This window comes from Bufo gargarizans, chromosome 1 (assembly GCF_014858855.1).
Source record: "Bufo gargarizans isolate SCDJY-AF-19 chromosome 1, ASM1485885v1, whole genome shotgun sequence".
Lineage (NCBI taxonomy): Eukaryota > Metazoa > Chordata > Amphibia > Anura > Bufonidae > Bufo > Bufo gargarizans.
The window spans coordinates 213,026,715-213,049,508 of NC_058080.1; the positions used below are offsets into that span (position 1 = coordinate 213,026,715).

The 22,794-nt window shown below is 47.3% G+C and overlaps 1 protein-coding gene across 1 annotated transcript in view; it reads right to left on the bottom strand.

Moving 5' to 3' along the window:
- Positions 1-6,099: 6,099 nt before the first annotated feature.
- METTL14 (methyltransferase 14, N6-adenosine-methyltransferase subunit) overlaps positions 6,100-22,794 on the bottom strand; it is a 40,348-nt gene continuing 23,653 nt past the window's right edge. The window contains 5 exon segments of the mRNA XM_044301228.1: positions 6,100-6,565; positions 8,529-8,739; positions 9,233-9,330; positions 9,333-9,348; positions 22,068-22,160. Coding sequence (XP_044157163.1) covers positions 6,261-6,565; positions 8,529-8,739; positions 9,233-9,330; positions 9,333-9,348; positions 22,068-22,160 — 723 coding nt within the window. The 3' untranslated portion in view covers positions 6,100-6,260.

Consider the following 22,794-nt stretch of genomic DNA (forward strand, 5'->3'; position numbering starts at 1 on the left):
TAAATGTAAATGTTGATTCAGCCACTAACTGTCTGATCAGTGCTTTAGTCACTGGTATGGTCTACAGCAGCGGTGCACAACTATTTTTGGTCTGAGGGCCACATTGTTACATTGCTGTATTTCAAGGGACCGAAAAAAAAAATGTTGATTGGCACTCATTTACACAGGCAGATGCAAAGCAAATAGGGAGGAATGATGATCACTACCACAGTCATTGCTTTCTCATTCAGTTCTATTGATTATCGGTAGCCCATCACTGATAAGGCCCCATTCACACGACTGTAGGGCTGCCGCGCTGGCCCGCAATCTGCAAGATACAGAAACCTATCCTATCTTTTGCGGAGCAGAGGCACAGACCCGAAAGACCACAGAAGAGCTTCCGTGTCCGTGCCATTGCTCTGTGTGAATGGGCGCTTGCACAGGGGGATGGGCTGATGATAACTGTACATCTCTCATCCTGATAAAATATGCAAATCAGCCGACAAATGAGTGATTGCTCGTGTATTGGCTGAGCAGCGACAGGATTATACTCCTAGTCATATAATGATCTTGGTCCTGCTGATGTGTTTATGTAATGAGCTTGGTTCTGGTGCTGTATTTATCTACTGTGCCTGATTCTGGTCTTGGTCTTACTAATGTATTTATGTAATAAGGTTGGTCCTGCTGATGTGGTTGGTCCTGCTGATGTGTTTATGTAATAAGGTTGGTCCTGCTGATGTGTTTATGCAATGAGCTTGGTTCTGGTGCTGTTTTATGTACCGTGCTGGGTTCTTAGGCTGTTTATGTAATGAGCTTGGTATAGCAACACTACTACTGTGCATGCACAGCTTCCTTGCCATTCACTGCTATAGGACTTCTAAAAATAGCTGATCCAGTAATTAGCTATTTTTGGAAGTCCCATAGTGGTGAATGGAGGAGTGGCCATGCTTGTGTATCTTGCTGTCCATTCAAGGCCCTGTTCTTGAGATAGGAGGGGCTCCCAGAGGTGGGACTTGCATCATTGGACATTTATGTCATATTGATATGTCATAAAGGTGTCAGATGGGTCAACCCCTTGATGACATCTGCCATACATGTACGATGGATGTTGTCTCTTTACAAATAGCACCTGATCCTGAGCGAGCGCTATAGCTGCCTGCTGTTTCACACAGCAGACACCTGGAGCGAAGGTCGGCAATTAGTGATAATGCAGATCACAGACATTTAACCCCTTAGAGGCCGTGGTCAATTGTGACCACATCATCTGAGGTGGCTTTTCCTAGAGGCACTTAGCTCCGGGGGGCCAGAATGGATTCCCTGCACTGAGCTAAAGAAAGAGGTTTATTGCTGGTGATAAGCTGGAGCCTGTTTGAGGATACGAGGCCTATCACAGGTATATTCCAATGTTGGCCTGCAGGTGGCAGTACTGCACTGCAAAGTTATTAAAAAGTTAAAGGGATTAGAATATGGCAATGCAAGAAAAAAATACTTCTACATTTTTTGTAAGTATTAAAACACAAGAAAAATTATATCAATGCGGTATCACTGTAATGGTACTGACCTGGAAAATGAAGGGAAACACTGTAAAAATGAAACCCATAAAACTAAGGCACATATTGCATTTGTTTTTCCAATTCCACTCTATTTGGAATGTTTATCAGCTTCCCACTACATTGTATGCAATATTAAATGGTGCCAATAGAAAATATAACTTGCCCCACAAAAGACAAGCCCTCATACGCCTATGTGAACGGATAAATAAAAATGTTATGGCTCTGTGAAAAAAAATTGAAAATTGTCATGTCCTCCAAAAGTTAAAGGGGTTATGCAGTTTGTTTAAACAGATAATCTATCCTCTGGATAGATCATCAGCATCTGATCGGCGTGGAACCGACACCCGGGACCCCTGCCGATCAGCTGTTTAAAAATGCAGCGGCACTGGCAGTAGGGCCGCAGCCTTCTCACTGTTTACCGCAGGCCCAGTGATGTCACGACTAGTATCAATAGCCTGGGCGGGGCTAAACTCGGTTCACTAGAATGGAAGTGAACAGAGAATGGAGTTCTTTCAAGCATGGAGGTGGTCCAGGATGCCGATGATGATTAGTTACCACAAGGTTTTTTCATCCAGAAGCTAGCTGGTCAAGGTCATGAGGAGTGTATTGGTAGCCAGATCTCTTCTAAGGCCTCTCAGAGTTCCTCTCTTTTGGCAAAGAGCTCCAGCTTGTCTCCTCACATCATTCCTGACCATTAGGGTTGGCAACGTGCTTCCGCCTTCTTGTCATTCACTCTCTCGTGAAATCTGACAGACCAACAAACAGGCCATCTGGAAATTGTTCTTAACAAATGGGTTCTCAATCCTGCATGTCTTTTCTGTTTGTTATGGGGTTCATCTAGTGGTGCTGTGTATCCTCTATCCCCAGGGAGAGAGTAGATCCACAGAGTAGGTGGCCTGTTCCCTTTACCATTCCCAGTTGGGTGGACTCAGCAATCTTCCCGCTCTTGACAGGGCAATGCGCAGCTTCTCTTCAGGCAGTCAACCCCTTGTAGGCCGGCAGTCGGCCTAAGCCCCCTTTCACACGGGCGAGTATTCCGCGCGGGTGCAATCCGTGAAGTGAACGCATTGCACCCGCACTGAATCCTGACCCATTCATTTCAATGGGGCTGTGTACATGAGCAATGTTTTTCACGCATCACTTGTGCGTTGCGTGAAAATCGGAGCATGTTCTATATTCTTCATTTTTCACGCAACACAGGCCCCATAGAAATAAATGGGGCTGCGTGAAAATCGCAAGCAAGTGCGGATGTGATGCGATTTTCATGCATGGTTGCCAAGGAGATGAGGGACGAGCGACCCGGATCCCCATTTACTTTATTATTTTCCATTATAACATGGTTATAATGGAAAATAATAGCATTCTTCTATCTTCATTCAGCAGGACCTGCGCTGACGTCACCGCGCTCACCACGTGGTGAGCACGGTGACGTCAGCAAAGGTCCTCTTGCAGGCCCTTCAGGAAGAACAAAGAAGAGGATCCCGGCTGCGCAATCAGGTAGATGAGGTGAGTAATGTTTTTATTATTTTTTAACCCTCAAGTGACATTATACTTAGCATTCTGTATTAAAGAATGCTATTATTTTCCATTATAACCATGTTATAATGGAAACTAATAAAATCTACAGAACACCAAACCCGTCCAGTCCGGGTTCAGGTCTGGGTACCACATTCGTGCGGGTTTCCCGCAATGCACCCTGAACACATCCAGCCCTCACCCTGACGCCGTGTGAAGGGGGCCTAAAAGATGGTTCATTGTGAGTGACAGTGCCCGCAGTAATAATGCAGCACCATGTAGCAGGAGAAACTGCCTTCAGCACAATAACGTCTCTTTAGGGTTTACAATACAGAGCAACAACTTTGGCCAATCTGTAGGACACAGAGGATAGGATCCTGTTTGTGACGTCAAAATAACTGCCGCATGGGAGTGCTGTGAAGAGGATAGGAGTGCAGCAGTGAATAGCAGCGTGTTCTTTACTGAGGCAGTATAGGCAGTTAATTTTTGTTTTGTTGCTTACATCATGTTCGGTGTCTCTTTTTATTCTAATTTGGCTGCAGTGGTAACGTGACCTGCCTTCAACTAGATCACGACGCAGGGAGACTAGAGAACTGCAGCTGCTGTGGTGAGGTGAAGGAGCCGAAAACCAGGAGGTGGGGATTAGATAAGTATAATTCCTTCTGCAGGTTTGGCCACACTGGAAGGGGGAGAGGGGGAAAGGTCTGCCCCCAAATTTAGTACCGTCAGTCACACTTATGGCTCATGCACACGACAGTGTATATTTTGCCATGCGCAAGAATAACGGATGACTGTGCATTCCGTATTTCGCGGAACGGAGCAGCTGGCCCCTAATAGAACAGTCCTATCCTTGTCTGTAATGCGGACAATACTAGGACATGCATTCCAGAAACGGAATGCACATGGTGTAACTTTTTTTTTTTTTGCTGAACCATTAAAATGAATGGTTTTGCATAAGGTTCGCAAAAAAAAACAAAAAAACAGAAGTTACACGGAAAGAAAATACGTTTGTGTGCATGAGCCGTGAATGTACTCGCACAGAAATCTAGCAGAACGGGAATTCTGCAGAATGTCACGCTTCGGCATCTTGTGAGTTACAAAACAACTAGAGGCAATGTAGCAGCATGACATGTGATGTTATTTCACACATCTACAAGTAGCCTTATCCTGCTGAAAGAGGCAATCGCTATTAGTAAATACTGTTACTTGGTATGCACCAACGTTTAGGCAGGTGGTATTAATAGTTGTAATCCGCTCTCCAATGTCTTTGTGTAAGGAAAGGTAAAAATCCCAACCGCAGTCAGACTAAGGTGTTCTCCTGTTACGTTCTGCTGAGCACTCCCCCCACCCTGCTCAGTCTGCTCACTTTGATTTACTCACAAAAGGTGTAAAAGGGGCTGTCCCAAAACAAGGATGCAGGAAGGGGTGACAAGACACCATAATTTAGAATACCCCAGCTAACACATGTATGCAATAATCTCCCATTACCACTGGAGGGAACTTTATCCAGCCTTGCTCAGTGATCAATGCCCAATGAAGTCACTATGATCCTCATGCATGTTTATTTACAGGGCAATGTTATTATCTCCAGCGGCTGATCAGGCGCACTAGAGACAACAAACGCACGTTATATTGTTCTCTTAACAAATGCATCCACGCCAAGCCAATAAATCCGCGTCTTGCGCGGGGGCCCTAGCCGGCATCCATACATCAGCCAACAAAACACTGCCCTGCTGAACACAGTCTCCCCCGGCCCACAGCCCAGCGCTTAGCACATGGACCATTCGCCGATGGAGACCTCTGCGCCCAGCAGCTGTGACAGGATATACACAGGAAGATATCCACTCCAATGGTTTACCCTGACACCGAGAGACATGGTGGCAATACACAATATATTAAATACACATCCTAATAAAATTTCCACAACAGTATCAAAGTAACGTCCACATCAATGCCACTACCCAAGATTTCCTAGAAGAACAGAGCGGCAGTGTAATGCTCCTGGGCAAACAGCTTCTCTTCTTTTCATAGTGAATACCATTACCATCTCTTCACCAGGTATGCGACACACATGCACCTGGCGGTCCACAGGACACAAGAGAATCTGATTCATTACACCAGGTCACCTTCTTCCATACTGCTTGGTCCATTTCTGATGGCCAATGTCAGAGCCGATTGGGCTAGCCTTCACTCACCCCATGCATTAATGATCGTTGCGTGCCCATGAACCTGCTGCTGGTATATCTGTTGTCCTTCCCTGAACCACTTTTGGTAGGTACTAAACCACTGGCTGCTGTGAGGAACACCAACAAGACCTGTTTTATTTGCAGATGTTCAAACGGAGTCGTCTTGCCGTGACAATTTGGTGTTCATCAGCTGCTCAGATCCTTACATTTACCCATTTTTCTGCTTCCAACACAAATGCAAGAACTCATTGTTCACGTGATTAATTTACCCATTTCCTTTTCATGTTACGGCTGATTGGTTTATGTTCAGCATTAAAGGATTTGGGCAGTTTATATGACTGCTGTAAAACATAATACATTCATCTACATAACAAATCCTGCACTCTAGCCTGCTGAAGGCCTTGTAGCCGTTATCCAGCATGAATGACAGTGCGAGAACAAATGGCGGCACAGCATATGTACATGCGCTGGTTCCAGTGGTTACTCCATGAGTGACTTCTTGCGAATGTCCATGAAATCTATCAGCGCATGTGTGATGCTCTGCCATAAGATCATTGAAGAGTCCCATCATGTGCCCCTGTAGCTCACACACCATCCTGGACGAGAGCAGGGGGAAGGTTTTCCTTTACCAGTAGGTGTGCATTTCAGAAAGAAAAAAGGACTACATATTTTGTGATGAAGACATATAAAGGTTATGTTTCTCTGCACGTTTGAACAGATTCAACATAAAAGTGGCCGATACTCCCACTATAAGGATTAAAAAAAAAAGTCCTTTTGATTTGGTAGCATCAATGTGAGACAATATTCAACCTGGTCATCACAGGGATTGCATGACCAATATTCTAAACATGTCAAGAAGATAAAAAGACATTTTACATTTTTTATTATAAAAATATCAACAAAGATATGCCAGCGTCCTAAGTCAAGATTAAAGCTTACACATCTGGAAAACATTTTTTCCTTTAACAGTATCACATTTGTTACATGAAAATAAAAAGAAAGGTTACAAGCCAACCCTAGGAATGGATTAACGAGGGGCAAATCCACCTCTGTGTGGACCTCCCCGTCCTCGAAAGTTTCCTCTGTCTCCTCTAAAGCTTCCTCTGTTCCTCTCTCTACCTCGTTCTCCTCTACCCACAGAGGACCCCCCACGAACACCACCTCTAGATGTACCAAAGCCACGGTCTGATTTTGGTGGTGGTGTTTTGGGTCGGAGCCTCTCGATTTCTTCAGAGCAGCCAGTTAGAGTTGAATTAGGAGCATTGAAATTTGATGCATATGTCTCAGAGTTGAAGTTGCTGTTTGTCAATGTAGGTCCCACAGTAAGCCACCCTAGGAAATCAAAGAATTAAAAAAAGATTAATCAAGAGGTTCTTCTACTGAATAAATAAAAGGATCTCAAGCATAATGACTACACATCAGAAGAAAAAGATAATCATCAAATATTCTGACTGATGGAGGAACCCTTATAATCTAGCGTAGGGATCAGCAATCTCCAGCTGTTCTGAAACTACAACTCCCAGAATCCACCTTTCACTTCTATGGGAGTTACAAGAACAGCCATGTAACTGTGCATTCTGGGAGTTGTAGTTTTACAGCAGCTGGAGTGCCGAAGGTTGCTGATCCCTGATCTAGCAGAATAAAAGCCACATCCCCGACAGCAACCTCTAAATTATCTATGTCTGTCCGTCGGTCTGTTTGTTCTTTATAGGCTCCTATGTGCATTGATGGTTCTCAACCAAAATTGGTACATATAATCTTTGTGATCCAAACTAAAAATACTGGAGGGTTGTCAAGACCAGCCGACGTGATTCTGAAAATTTGTTTTTGATGCATTTTTTCACTAAAGTAATTGTAACTGCTGAGGCACGGCTTCTCATCTCCCTACATGTGCTGTCAAGAAGACAAACGGTTTGTTGCCCATAGCAACCAAAGCGTTCATTTTATACACTAATGTAACTGTAGCTGCTGAGGCAATGCTTCTCACTCTGCCTCATCTCCCCTGTATTTCAGATTACCTCTCATCTCCCTACAACGGCTGACAGACTGTTTGTTGCCCATAGCAACCAATCACAGAAGAGCTTTTATATTTGCCCACATTAACAAATCACAGCACAGCTTTCATTTTTACTACAGCCAAGAGCGGACTGGGAACTTAAAGTGAAAAAAATACCTAAAAGTGGCCCCATGTTGTAGGCAGCTTCATATTGACAGAAGGCGGGGCAAATCAAGGCTATAGAAGTAGGTGGGGGCCAGTAGTACCATAGTGCAGCACAAAATACTGCCTCAGGAGAACCAAATACCACAGTGAAGCATATACTGCCACCCGCGTCTCAGTATTAAACTGTACCATTGTCCTGAGGATGGCGATACAGTTGAATTCAGGAGGACACCTGTGGCCGGTGGCCATGTGAAGGGCTCATTTGGCCACCTGGGCATTGGCCCAGCAGGAAATTTACCTGTAGAGTTTATGGCCAGTCTGCCCCTGACTTCAGCACTTCTACAATACTGTAGACTTATGTTTACCAACCTGTGGCTCTTTAGCTGCTGCAAAACTAAAACTCCCATCATGCCCTGATGGCCTCATGCAGTCAATGCATGATGGGAGCTGTAGTTCTGCATCAGTTGGAGAATCTTTTCAAACAGCTAATCGTTGGGTGTGCTGGGTTTTGGTCCTCCACCGATCAGATATTGATGACCTATTCTGACCCCTGAGGAAGCTGGATTGCTCTGGCGACACGCGTTGGGCGCTTGCTATGTTTCCAGGTCCACTGCACCAGCTGGCTATGTAGGTTTGGCTCTTGATATTTGACCCTATGTCGGTCTGTTTGCACCTTTAATTCTAGTGGTCTTACCTTACCTTACATTTGCTATATGTGATTTATTGTATTGTTTTATATGCTGGTTGATAACGCATACATTTTCATGTGATAATTCAGTGGACCTGTGTGTGTCGGTTACATATATTTTTTGCATACCGCACTTTGTTCTATATTGTATACAATTTTTTAATGCGTGTGTGTTGTTGTGTCCAATAAACTTTATATATATTTTTTTACCCTTTAATGGTTGGATGTGCATTTATGGGGTGGCTCTTTGTCATATGTAGTTTTACCACCCCTTGCACTCCTTTAAGCATTTGGTGTGCCCCCTGTCTCTTTAAACTATTCTGAGAATAAGCCATCAATATGAAACTTCTGAAAAAAAAACAACAACTTTTAACTGTACCCATAGTGATCCGTAACTGCGGTGTTAGGTTCAGCTATACACTCACAAAGGACAACATTGCTCTTACCAGGTCGAATTGTGCAATCTCTGCCAAAGAGGTGGAGTCGCCTCCGTCCCAGACAGAAGTGTTCAATAATGTGAAAGATCTCTACTGGCTTTTCAATGTTTCCTATTTCTGGCTCCTCTGTGATGATGAGGTCAATATCAACATTGGCATGGATGAAGTCGCCATCAGTGCTGCGGTGCACCGTTCCTCTAATACCCATAAGGCAGTGCTCCTATGGAAATAACCATTGTGCGGAAATGATAATGCGAAGGCGGACATATGACAAGTGCATTTTATGAAGGTTTACATATGGTGGGCTGCTGTAAATCTAACAGTAAAGGGTCGACGCTACTGAAGAGGAGTTTGTAACAGTATCGCTTGTATACAAATTGCTTCTCTTACAGCTTCTTATCAAGATTTATGGTCACCTGCTATAATGAGCAGACAGATATCTGTCAGGATGATGCACCACTTCCATAATTTTTTCATCATCACATTAAAAAATGAAAACATCCATCACCTCCAGTAGCAGGATAGGATATTTGCCTAGCTGGTACTTTATTTTGATACTGCCGCACTGTGCCATGCTATATATTTCACAGCACACATCCCACAGCAGACGTGGTGATTTAAAAGACACAGCTCCGATTGTGCTGCTCGAATTTAGACACAATCTTGTTTATCCTACAAATGTCTCATTCTAGTGACAGATGGGAACGCTGTACCTTTGTCCTCTGGAAGATTGCCTTAGGGTCCAAGGTCTTGGTCTTGCCAGGATTGTCTTTATTAGTTTTTATCCAACAAATGTCTTCAGATCGTCTAAACCCCACTTCCGCAAGCACTGCAGATTAACCATAAAAAGTACTGTAAACCAAAACTTAGTTATCTCAGAGGTTCCTGTGCGCTCCCAAGAGACCCAAACTACATGCAATACACCAAAGTTTTCTACTAGACTAAGGGAGGGATAGATAAATTTGAAATCGGTAGATTGATAGATGATGAGACAGATTCAAGCGGTTGTCTGAGTTATATAAAGGCAACTCTTGCAAACTGTCTAAAATAAATTAATGTATACTCCCCGTTTTCTCCTCTGCTACTTTCTGTGATGAGCTCCAGTCCACACCACTGCTCTTTGATCTTCTGGCTGATGCACACAGGTCACCACTGCAGCCAATCACTGGCCTCAGCAGAGACATCCTGTGCTTGACTGAGGCCAGCGACTGGCTGCAGCAGTGACCTGTGCACAGAACGTCACTGGTGCAGCCAAGAAGATGATATCTATAGCAGAAGGACCGTAGCACATCACTCAAAGAAACAGGGAAGAAAAAAAATTAGTTTCCATTCGTTATTTTAGGTCATTTACAGGGGTTGCCCGAGTTTTTATATAACTCGGACAGACCCTTTATTTAGATAACATAAATAGATAGGTTAGGGTTGCAAGTAAAATATCAATTTTTGCAGATCACACTAAACTGTGTAAAGTAATTAACACTGAAGAGGACAGTATACTACTACAGATGGATCTGGATAGATTAGAGGCTTGGACAGAGAAGTGGCAGATGAGGTTTAACACTGACAAATGTAAAGTTATGCACATGGGAAGGAATAATGCAAGTCACCCGTACATACTAAATGGTAAAACACTGGGTAACACTGACATGGAAAAGGATCTAGGAATTTAAGCGAACAGCAAACTAAGCAGTAAAAAAACAGTGTCAGGCAGCTGCTGCCAAGGCCAATAAGATAATGGGTTGCATTAAAAGGGGCATAGATGCCCGTGATGAGAACATAGTCCTACCACTTTACAAATCATTAGTCAGACCACACATTGAGTACTGTGTACAGTTCTGGGCTCCTGTGAACAAAGCAGACATAGCAGAGCTGGAGAGGGTTCAGAGGAGGGCAACTAAAGTAATAACTGGAATGGGGGGACGACGACGACTACAGTACCCTGAAAGATTATCAAAATTCGGGTTATTCACTGACTGAGGGGAGATCTAATTACTATGTATAAATATATCAGGGGACAGTACAGAGATCTATCCCATCAGCTATTTATCCCCAGGACTATGACTGACGAGGGGACATCCTCTGCGTCTGGAGGAAAGAAGGTTTGTACTCAAACATAGAAGAGGATTCTTTACGGTAAGAACAGTGAGACTATGGAACTCTCTGCCTGAGGAGGTGGTGATGGTGAGTACAATAAAGGAATTCAAGAGGGGCCTGGATGTATTTCTGGAGTGTAATAATATTACAGGCTAGTGCTACTAGAGAGGGGTTGTTGATCCAGGGAGTTATTCTGATTGCCTGAATGGAGTCCGGAAGGAATTTTTTTTCCCTTAAGTGGAGAAAATTGGCTTCTACCTCACAGGGTTATTTTGCCTTCCTCTGGATCAACTTGCAGGATGAACAGGCCGAACTAGATGGACAGATGTCTTTTTTCGGCCTTATAAACTGTTTAGATTAGATGGATTAGGCCCCATACACACGGCCACAATTTCGTTCCGCATTTTGCGGAACGGAATTGCGGACCCAATCATTCTGTTCCCGTAAAAAAAATAGAACATGGCCTATTCTTGTCCGCAATTGCGGACAAGAATAGACATATTCTATTAGTGCCGGCGATGTGCAGTCCGCAAAATGCGGAACGCACATTGCCGTGTCCGTGTTTTGCGGATCCGCAAAACACGATACGGACGTGTGAATGGGGGCCTTAAATAGATAGGCAAACCATTGCCAGGGGTGTGTGTAGATGAGTAGACAGTTTGCACCTGCAGTAGCCAGGATAATTTTTGCAGGTTTCACATTTACATATAAAACTGTCTAGTAATTAATATATTAAGAATAATTGAAGAATGAATAAGAATAAAATGCTCTAGAATTGTTATTACAGGGGGAATGCAATGCAACCTAAAAAATGCAGGGATTACACTCCTTGAAAAGTGTACCTCAAAAACCTACACATTTCCTGAAAACAGACAACCCGATGATTGCAGTTTCCTTGATGGACTATTGACAACCATATGTAAAATGTTACTTTCATGTAACTGTGTGACAAACAAACGATTTAAAAAATTGCATCAAAACAAATATTTGTACCTAAAGATCAAATCTAAGCGGAAGTTGGCACACAAACAATGAAAAAATAACATAGCAAGGTATACCACAAGAGAATAGGTCAACGAGAGCTTGTGGGCCTGAGAGGCCATGAAATGTCATCCAGAAACGTGGCAATTATACTGTACACTGCAGACAGGTGCCATGTTACCAAAATCTACATGTTCTGTGAGCCGACAGCATATAATACATAAACAATATAAACTAATAATTAACCACCTAAAAGTTAGGTCCGAAACACCCCCCAAAATAGAGTATGCAGTGTATAATGTAAGATGCCAAGTCCGGTTATGTAATTTTTATCTTAAAGGGATTCTGTCATCAGATTTGTGCCCTAGAAGCTAAACATATGGCCATGTCGGTGCTAATCACATGAATCCTAAACTGCCCTTATTAAACCTGCTTGTGGCTCTATTAGCCCAAAAAACAGGTTTTTATAAACTGTCACTCACCTACCTAAGGTGCCCAAGGGGTTTTGCGTTAATCCAGGATGCCCACCTGCACCCCCCGCCGTCTGGTGCCCAGCGCCGCCTTCTTCACCTCAGCGCCGCCTCCTCAATCCACCCGTCCCTCTGCCAGATCCTGCGCCTGCGCTTGCGCACTAGGCTCAGCCTGATGCGCCGTGGACTCCTGGCAGCGGCTTCGTTTAGCGAAGTGCGCATGCGCCAGCCTGATGCGCATGCGCACTTCGCTCAACGAAGCCGCTGCCGGGAGTCCGCGGCGCATCAGGCTGAGCCTAGTGCGCAAGCGCAGGATCTGGCAGAGGGACGGGTGGATTGAGGAGGTGGCGCTGAGGTGAGGAAGGCTGCACTGGGTGCAGGTGGGCATCCTGGATTAACGCAAACCCCCTTGGGCACCTTAGGTAGGTGAGTGACAGTTTATAAAAACCTGTTTTTTGGGCTAATAGAGCCACAAGCAGGTTTAATAAGGGCAGTTTAGGATTCATGTGATTAGCACCGACATGGCCATATGTTTAGCCTATAGGGCACAAATCTGATGACAGAATCCCTTTAATACTCACTTGGATTCCAACACTATGTTCCCACAAACGAGCAATAGAATGCATTGAGACGACTACTGTTTTCATGCACATAATGGAGGACTCGAGGAGGAGTCCTCTCAATGCATTTTACTGCTGGTTTGTGGGAGCACAGCGTCAGAATGCAAGTGAGCATGATGTTAAAAACGACATAACCAGACTCAGCAACACTTACACTGCTCACTGTAGTTGGGAGGGTGTTTTAGAGCGAGAGATTTCCTTTACAAGTTCTGCCCCAGTACAGCTCGGGCAGCAGGCGGACTGCATTAGCATCCTATATCTTCAGATTTCTAGCAGGTAGAGATATGGTCTTATTTGAAAGCTGCCATTCCAAGACCAGAATTTGCATTATCTCCACTACATCAGGAGATATAGCTGTTAGAAATGGAGGCAAGAGTGAAAGCTACTTTTACTTTCAGTTCCCAACAGTGATATCCTCCGATGGAGTGGAGATAATGCTGTGATTTTGGTCTTGGAATAAAAGCTTGGAATATCAGTTTTTGAACAAGACCAGGCCCATACCTCTAGCTGCTACCATTTGAAAGGTATGGGCAGCCCCTCTCCCCTTCAGTCTGGAGGAGGAGTGGGGGCAGTTGTGAAACTGACAGCCTTCTCATTCAAAGAGTTTTCTTTATTTTCATGACTATGAAAATTGTAGATTCACACTGAAGGCATCAAAACTATGAATTAACACATGTGGAATTATATACATAACAAAAAAGTGTGAAACAACTGAAAATATGTCATATTCTAGGGTTCTTCAAAGTAGCCACCTTTTGCTTTGATTACTGCTTTGCACACTCTTGGCATTCTCTTGATGAGCTTCAAGAGGTAGTCACCCAAAATGGTTTTCACTTCACAGGTGTGCCCTGTCAGGTTTAATAAGTGGGATTTCTTGCCTTGTAAATGGGGTTGGGACGATCAGTTGCGTTGTGGAGAAGTCAGGTGGATACACAGCTGATAGTCCTACTGAATAGACTGTTAGAATTTGTATTATGGCAAGAAAAAAGCAGCTGAGTAAAGAAAAACGAGTGGCCATTATTACTTTAAGAAATGAGGGTCAGTCAGTCCAAAAAATTGGGAAAACTTTGAAAGTGTCCCCAAGTGCAGTCACAAAAACCACCAAGCGCTACAAAGAAACTGGCTCACATGCGGACCGCCCCAGGAAAGGAAGACCAAGAGTCACCTCTGCTGCGGAGGATAAGTTCATCAGAGTCACCAGCCTCAGAAATCGCAGGTTAACAGCAGCTCAGATTAGAGACCAAGTCAATGCCACACAGAGTTCTAGCAGCAGACATCTCTAGAACAACTGTTAAGAGGAGACTGTGTGAATCAGGCCTTCATGGTAGAATATCTGCTAGGAAACCACTGCTAAGGACAGGCAACAAGCAGAAGAGACTTGTTTGGGCTAAAGAACACAAGGAATAGACATTAGACCAGTGGAAATCTGTGCTTTGGTCTGATGAGTCCAAATTTGAAATCTTTGGTTCCAAACACCGTGTCTTTGTGAATGGATGGACTCTACATGCCTGGTTCCCACCGTGAAGCATGGAGGAGGAGGTGTGATGGTGTGGGGGTGCTTTTCTGGTGACACTGTTGGGGATTTATTCAAAATTGAAGGCATACTGAACCAGCATGGCTACCACAGCATCTTGCAGCGGCATGCTATTCCATTCGGTTTGCATTTAATTGGACCATCATTTTTTTTTTCCAACAGGACAATGACCCCAAACACACCTCCAGGCTCTGTAAGGGCTATTTGACCATGAAGGAGAGTGATGGGGTGCTGCGCCAGATGACCTGGCCTCCACAGTAACCGGACCTGAACCCAATCGAGATGGTTTGGGGTGAGCTGGACCGCAGAGTGAAGGCAAAAGGGCCAACAAGTGCTAAGCATCTCTGGGAACTCCTTCAAGACTGTTGGAAGACCATTTCAGGTGACTACCTCTTGAAGCTCATCAAGAGAATGCCAAGAGTGTGCAAAGCAGTAATCAAAGCAAAAGGTGGCTACTTTGAAGAACCTAGAATATGACATATTTTCAGTTTTTTCACACTTTTTTGTTATGTATATAATTCCACATGTGTCAATTCATAGTTTTGATGCCTTCAGTGTGAATCTACAATTTTCATAGTCATGAAAATAAAGAAAACTCTTTAAATGAGAGGGTGTGTCCAAACTTTGTGTGTGTGTGTGTGTGTGTGTGTGTGTGTGTGTGTGTATATTATTTTTTGGGCATTATTGTATTTGTACTGACCCAAAGAATAAAGTTTTCATGTTCCTTATACCACACAGTGAACACCATAGATAAATTCCACAAAACAATGTTAAAATTGCTGTTATTTTGAATCTTTCCTCCAAAAAACGAAAAAGTTATTTAATACATTATATACACACACACACACACACCAAAATGGTCCTTACAACTGTGCACTTAAAACTCAGTTCTCTGTACACTGCTGACTTCTCAGGGGTGTACGGAGTAAAGGCTGTGAAATTTATGAATGGGGCCACAGCAGCCCCCTTGCACATTGCTGCTCCTGCCCGTGCTCCCTAGACTATTACTAACTCCTGACATACCACATGGTTACCCATGTACTATGCCAGGATTAGCTGAGCAGAGCGGGCTCCTGTCTGTGCCTGCTTCGCTAAGCTAAGAGAACTGCATGTCAAGCAGTAGCAAGTCCGCTCAGCTAATCCTGGCATAGTACACGGGTACAGGGTATCCGTGTGTTATGCCAGGAATTAGTAATCCTGTGGCCCCATTCATAAATCTCACAGCCCGTACTCCGTACACCGCTGAGCAGTCAGCGGTGTACAGAAAACTGAGTTTTAGGTGCACAGTGAATGGTGTGCTTTGGGGGCGGAAAGAGTAAGAAAAATACAAAATAAATAAAGTTTTTTAGGGCATTAGGGACATCATATTAGAATTTGATGCAAAGGTTTAGTTACTCCTTAAAGATAAAATTATGTTATTCCACTAAGAGGTATATAAGAGACAAAATTTCAAAATGTACAAAAAAAAAAACGAGATTTTTGTATAACTTACCAGTAAAATCTCTTTCTCGCTCTTTCCTTGGGGGACACAGAAGACCTTGGGTATAGCTCATCTCCCTAGGAGGCGTGACACTAAGTGAAAACTGTTAAGCCCCTCCTCCATCAGCTATACCCTCAGCCTGGAGAGAGAGACTGCCAGTTGCGTGTCCAAGTAGTGAGAAAAGGCAAAGTCCAACCAGTGGAAACAACAAGCCAACTACCCAACGGGTAAACAAAACTCGGAAACCGTGTAGAAAAAAACCAATGAATGGGTGGGTGCTGTGTCCCCCAAGGAAAGAGCGAGAAAGAGATTTTACTGGTAAGTTATACAAAAATCTCGTTTTCTCGCCCAATTTCCTTGGGGGACACAGAAGACCTTGGGACGTTCAAAAGCAGTCCAAGAGGGGAGGGACCACAGCACCAAGGCGAAGCACCCGAAGGCAGCAAGGAAATGCCACCTGCAAAAACCAGGCGGCCCAAGGCAGCAACCGCCGCCGAAGCCAGAGTACGCACCCAGGAAAACCTGGGAAAGAGTGCAAGGAAGACCGTGGCCACCCTGCACAATGACATGGCTGAAGCCCATGCCTCCAGCCCCGGAGGCACCAACCGCTCTGGTGAAATGAACGGTGACACCAAAAAAAAACAGAGCCCTGCCCTTGAGCAGTAACCACAGCAATAGCCATGTGGTTAAGCGGAGGAAAGCACCCAGGAGCCGTGAACCTTGGCGCGGACCTCCTGGAAACAAGAGACCGAGCGTCGACAAGAGTCGGAGATGTCCAAGCAAAAAACTGCAGACACTTCAAGTAACAGAGTCCCAGTCGCAGGTCCAGGCCAGACTGGAGAAGACCGAATCACGGGAAGAGAAAGGCAGAATTGGGTGAATGCCCAGCTTCCTAAAGAACCCCAGGGAAGACCCTAAGTCAGACAACAGAACCTGGACGAAGCACGGCCGGGAGCGAACACTAGCGTCTGGGCAGACGGGAGGAAATCCAATGCGAGTAAGCGCAAATCAGTGACACGGCAAAAAGGTTGGGAAAACTGGTCCCGTCGGCCCCCGAGCAACGCCGTCCCGAATCCACGCGGAGTGGGGGAGCAGATGGACAAACGGAAGGAACCGAAAGGGACCCGGCCAGTTTCCAACAGACTCCAGGACAAGTCAGGCTAAAGTCCTTGTCGTTGTAGCCACCACAGGAAGGTGTTCTACAGACCCGAAGAGGGGGCTTGAAGGGTAATCTTGACAGAAGAAAGTAGGCACGCCAGGTTACCGAGAAGGTAAAGTCCAAGCAGGACCAGCGCCCAGAATGGTAAAAGTAATCTGCACCCAGCGGGAGGACAGAATGCGGCAAACCCGGTAATAGGCACACAGCTAGTACAGCCAGTGTGAACAATGGAGACAGTACGAGGTCATAAGGAACACCGGGACCATCCATATGAACAACCATGGTCTCCCCAGGGGGGAGGGCAGTGAAGGAACAGCCCCTGAAGCCTGGCCGGGGCAGAAGCCACATCGGAGTGAAACTGACCCAGGAGAAGCCAAAACAGAGCCGTCGAGAGAAAAAATAGCCGAGAAGACGGATGACACCCTCCAACCGCAAGGAGGAGTGGGCAACAGGGAAGCCACAGGACCGCTCAAAAAGCAGAACTCCGCTACTCCGAGATGTCCGGCTCACCAATTCGCAGAAGGCGAATACCCTAACGAATCGAAAGTGGAGGTCCCTGACCTCGGTAATCGAGCAACCAAGAGAAGTTGGGCGACCTGCTCAAAAAGAGCGGCTAGAACCTGGTAGCAAAACAAACTGAAGCACGGAGGGTGCCAACAGGAAGGACTCAAACCAAAACGCATCCAAGAGGAGGAATGGCAACAGGCGAGGGAACCGTAATCCGGCCAGAGCCAACGTAGACTGCGAGGGACGCTGGAGACAGCACTCTCGACCATGTGACCGCTTGCGCTGGGAAGCAACGCCACAGGGTAACTAATGGGTACGCATCCAGGAACCACAAACACTCCCTAGACGGAAGGGCCAACGAATATGGTGGATACCGTCACAACGGAAACACCAAATATACCCTCCGAACAGAGAACGGATACCACCCAGCTCGCTGCAGTAGAGAACAATAGAGCCCATCCAGGCCAGGTGAACAGAAAGATCTCCTCAGAGAAGAGTGCCAGGCCGGCGGCAATCACCGTATCCCAAGAGAAAAACGACAAGTCGCAGGAAGAATGGAGGCATACGTACAAGCAGCCCCATAAGCAGTGAGAAAGCCAACCCACCTACGGAAGGAGAAGGCATACACGGCCCAACAACGCACAGAGTAGCAGCCCCCAAGAGTGTCCGCCCACTGCGAAATAGTCATACAGCAAGGAGGGCCAGCCACAGAGCCCCACAGAAGTGCAAAGTGCAACCGGAAGGGGGGACACACACAAGACTAGTATGGCATGCGACGGAGCGCAAGCAGTCTGCCCAGAAGAGAGGGCAATGTACTTGGCAAACAGTGCGGGCAGCAAGCGTGCAAAGCCCGCCCAACAAGGGGGTGATGCCCAAGACCAGCACCTACTTCAGAGAAGGAAGACATACCATATTCCGCCCAGAAGAGGGCCATGCACATGGCCACACCGCATCCAGCAGGACGTCCACCTAGTGAAAAGGGGACATGCACAGGGTAATCCTAACATTAAGTGAGTGTGCAATAATCCACCAAACACCGAATTTTGTGAGAGTACAACTACTTCGCCAATGAATGGGGACAAGTACAAGTCCAGCACAGCACATACAAGGACAGGTGTGAGTCCTGTGAGCGTACAAAAAGTCCACCCATGGAATGAGGGGTGGTCACGCACAAGGCCAGCACCGTATCCAATGGGAGTGCAAGCATTTCACCCATCTTAGAGGCCAGCAACGTATCTGGTGAGAGTGCAGTATGCTGCCCAGAAGGGGGAGCCATGCCCATGGCCAGTATTGCAACCAGGGAGAATGCGAGCACCCCGCCATGGATGGGGGTCAGGCACCTGGCCAGCAGCACACTGGCGAGAGAACAAACACAGTCAGTGAGAGTGTGTGTATGTTGCCTGAGGAAAGGAGACATGTCCATGGCCGGCAGCGAATCCAGTAAGAGTGCCGTACACCGCCCACGGAAGGGGGAACATGTATATGGCCGGCAGTGGATTTAGTGAGTTGCAAGCATCCCACCATGGAAGGGGGTCCTGCACGCGGCCAGCAACTTATCAGCGAGAGAACGACCCCAGTCAGTGAGGGTGTATGCATGGCGCTTGAGGGAAGAAGGCATGCCCAAGGCCGGCAGCGAATCCAATGAGAATGCAGCATACCGCCTATGGAAGGGGGTAATGCACATGGCCGGCTGCCCAGCACCATAACCAATGAAGTGCAGTATTCCGCCTAGAGGAAGGGGGTCATGCACAAGACCGGCAGCGAATCCAGTGAGTGCAGCATTCCGCCCCTGGAAGGGGGTCATGCACAAGACCGGCAGCGAATCCAGTGAGTGCAGCATTCCGCCTATGGAAGGGGGTCATGCACAAGACCGGCAGCGAATCCAGTGAGTGCAGCATTCCGCCTATGGAAGGGGGTCATGCACAAGACCGGCAGCGAATCCAGTGAGTGCAGCATTCCGCCTATGGAAGGGGGTCATGCACAAGACCGGCAGCGAATCCAGTGAGTGCAGCATTCCGCCTATGGAAGGGGGTCATGCACAAGACCGGCAGCGAATCCAGTGAGTGCAGCATTCCGCCTATGGAAAGGGGTCATGCACAAGACCGGCAGCGAATCCAGTGAGTGCAGCATTCCGCCTATGGAAGGGGGTCATGCACATGGCCGGTATCAAATCCAGTGAGAGCAGCGATTTCGCCTATGGAAAGGAATCACGCACATGGCCGGTAGTGAATCCAGTGAAAATGCAGCGGTCCCCTATGGAAGGGGGGTCGTGCACCAGACCAACACCGTATCTGGCGAGAGTGCAGAGTCCACCTATGGAAGGAGGACATGCACAAGACCGGCAACGAATCCAATGAGTGCAGCATTCCGCCTATGGAAGGGGGTTGTGCACATGGCCTGCAGCGAATCCAACGAGTGCAGCGTTCTCGTGCACATGGCCAACACCGTATTCGGTGAGAGTGCAGTATTCCACCTAAGCGGGGGGTCATGCACCAGGCAAGCCTGCATCCCGAGAGAGTGCAGTATTTCGCCTAGGAAGGGGTTGTCTGCACATGGCAGTTACCATAGCTGGAGGGCGCATGCACTTGGCCAGCGATGCATCCCGGAGAGGGCTAAAGAAGGGAAGCATGCACCAGCCGGGGAGTGCGACACCATGCCGCTCATGGAAGGAGCACGCATACAGGCGGCGCTACTGAGACAAGGCTGCAGCGTCCTGCGCAGCGCACAAGAAATCCATTAGCTTAACCATGTTATGCATTCCCAAATAAAAAATAGCCTCACTGAGGCAGAAAGAAGTGCCACCATACAGGTGCCCAGCATAGAAGTAGAGGGGGGGGCGCGCCAGCCATATAGGCCCATCAGCCGAGCAAAACAAACAGAAGCACGGGGGCCGGTACCCGAAGGGTTAACAGCCACCAACGTGGAAGGGAGGAGGAGGCGGCGCCGCGATCCCCTGGGGGCGGGGAACCTCCAGGCGGGAAGAATTCGCGCCCGGAGAAGTTCCCGCCCCCTCCAACAGAGGCCGGAAGTTTGCGGCCTAGCAGGCCGTGAAGCCGGGGCCTAAATTTTCTGCGGCACCCGGCTGACCGGGGCCGCACAGGAAACCGGAGCGGACTGCCTGGACAAACCGGCCGCGGAAGCCCACCCCGCGGACCGGAAGTCAGGGGCCCGGGTGGAGCGCCGGAATGCGGCCCAGTAGGCCGAAGCCTGGACCAAAATTTACGGCGCCCGGCCGGCCGGCCGGAAGTCGCCGACGGCCGGCCGGAATCGTTGGAGCATCGTGCTCAAGCCAATGCCGGCCGCGGGAGTCTACCCCGCAGGCCGGAACAGTCGGGGGCCGGGAGGAAGTGCGGCCCAGCTCGGAGGTGCGGCCCAGCAGGCCGGGAAGAAGCGCCGGAGGTGCGGTCGCCCAAGCAGCACTGCCGTCAGGAAAAGGCCCCCGGTCCAGAGCAGCGCATCGGTGAGGGGATGGGGGGACCCTGAGACCGGGTGCCCGTGAGGATGTGAGCACAGCGTTCCAGGAGGGACGCTGATATGTGAAGGGAGGCGATGTGGCTGCCTATTTGCAGCATTCTGCTGCTAAAATGTCCCATGAGGGCCAGAAGGGAGGGGAGGGAGCAGGGAGTGGAATGTCGCCCCGCAGCACCCCAGGGGCCAGCCTAGGTCCAGCAGTGACCGAAGGGTCCAAGTATGGGGGGTCAGGCACGCAGGAGACCAGGGTGGGGGGTGGGGGACGTAGGGCTGGAGAAGCCACTCTCTCACCATAGTCGTCTTCACCCTCGGTCCATTCCAGCAGGGTCGCCCCTTCAGCTACTGGCACCGTAGTGGCAGGACGCTGGGAGAGGGACTTGGCGTGCGGGCGACCCTTGCGCTGGCGGGATGTAGGGGAGCTGGGCTGCCCTGATCCACCTTGTCTTCTGTGGGGGAGGCAGCAGTGCGGGAGCCCGGCACTGGCGCAGCTCAACCCCGGGAGAAACAGAGAGGTCTAGTGCGACTCTGTTGTCCCTGATGATCTGGAACAAAAAGAAAAGAAAAAGTAAAAATCAAAATTTAAACAAGGAGAAAACAGCCCTGCAGTAGCAGGGAGTGTCTTGCCTCCTTGGACACTAAGCAAAAACTGGCAGTCTCTCTCTCCAGGCTGAGGGTATAGCTGATGGAGGAGGGGCTTAACAGTTTTCACTTAGTGTCACGCCTCCTAGGGAGATGAGCTATACCCAAGGTCTTCTGTGTCCCCCAAGGAAATTGGGCGAGAAAATAATAATTACGGTACATTTTCAGGATGTTGATTTTGTTTTTTCCAATTTTAATGCAACTGGGGTGGGAAGGGGCGTTGAAAAACACATTTCAAAATCAATGTTTTAAGTTCCGAAACCATCCCTTTAATTTATCAGTGACAGCACAGAAGAGCTGCTTCTCTGTTATCATTTAGACCACAATAAACTATTCTCTTAATGACTCCTTAAAATGAAATAGTAATAAATGTCACCTGCATGCCAGGAAACATGTCCGTGTGAGCCAGTAATGAAACACCTGCTGCTATGTATACGACATACACCAAGTGAATACAGCACACATGGCCGCTTCCACTATCAGGAATCTCTAGCATCTTCTCACATATTACTTTACCCACCGGCATCACAGACACAAGCGAAGCAGGAAGCAGCTGTCAACTGCGGCTCCGTAACAGGGATTATCCCACTTACCATTCTACCAAAGTCCAGACCTTCTCCAGAGCCGCACCACAGGAACACAAAGGCCCTGGAGCCTGCAATGCCTTCAATATCTAATTTCATGATCTACAACGGAAAAAAAGAGGAGACTATGAAAGAAAAGAATTTGTTAAATTGGTGCAGACATTTTGACAGCTCATCAATACTCCAAGCTCCCATTCTGACCGCACCAAGTCAGAACCAAGGGCTCTAATGTGCAGCAGATGTGGAAATTATACCGGGTAACATTCCCAGTGGTGTCCGCAAATAGTCATCACCTCTAAATAAGACAATGGGGCCAAAATGTGGATGAAAAGGCTTCCATGACCAGGTGGGGTTCCTGAAATGCATTTGCCCTCCCCCACCTGTAAATACAACACATCGATCGGTGTTGTCAGGTTGTTAATGGGGCTGTGTGGATTAAGGGAATTAATAGTGGGCGCCCTTCAGGAACATCATCTATGAGCCAGAGAGGAGAGGGTCTCTCCCTCTGGAGGACCCAACATTTGCATCGATTCCACTAACAGCTCATGGACATCAAGAAGGGTTTAATTTGTGCTGTGCTTGCGCAGTAGGGAAAGGTACCCAATTATTAGTGAAAATGGCTGGAAACGAGTAACTAAGACAGAATTTATGAAAGTCTATGCTGCCTGCTGGTACCACTCCTATAGTCTGTGCATAGGAAGCAGAATACATACCATAAAACAACAGCCTGTAATGT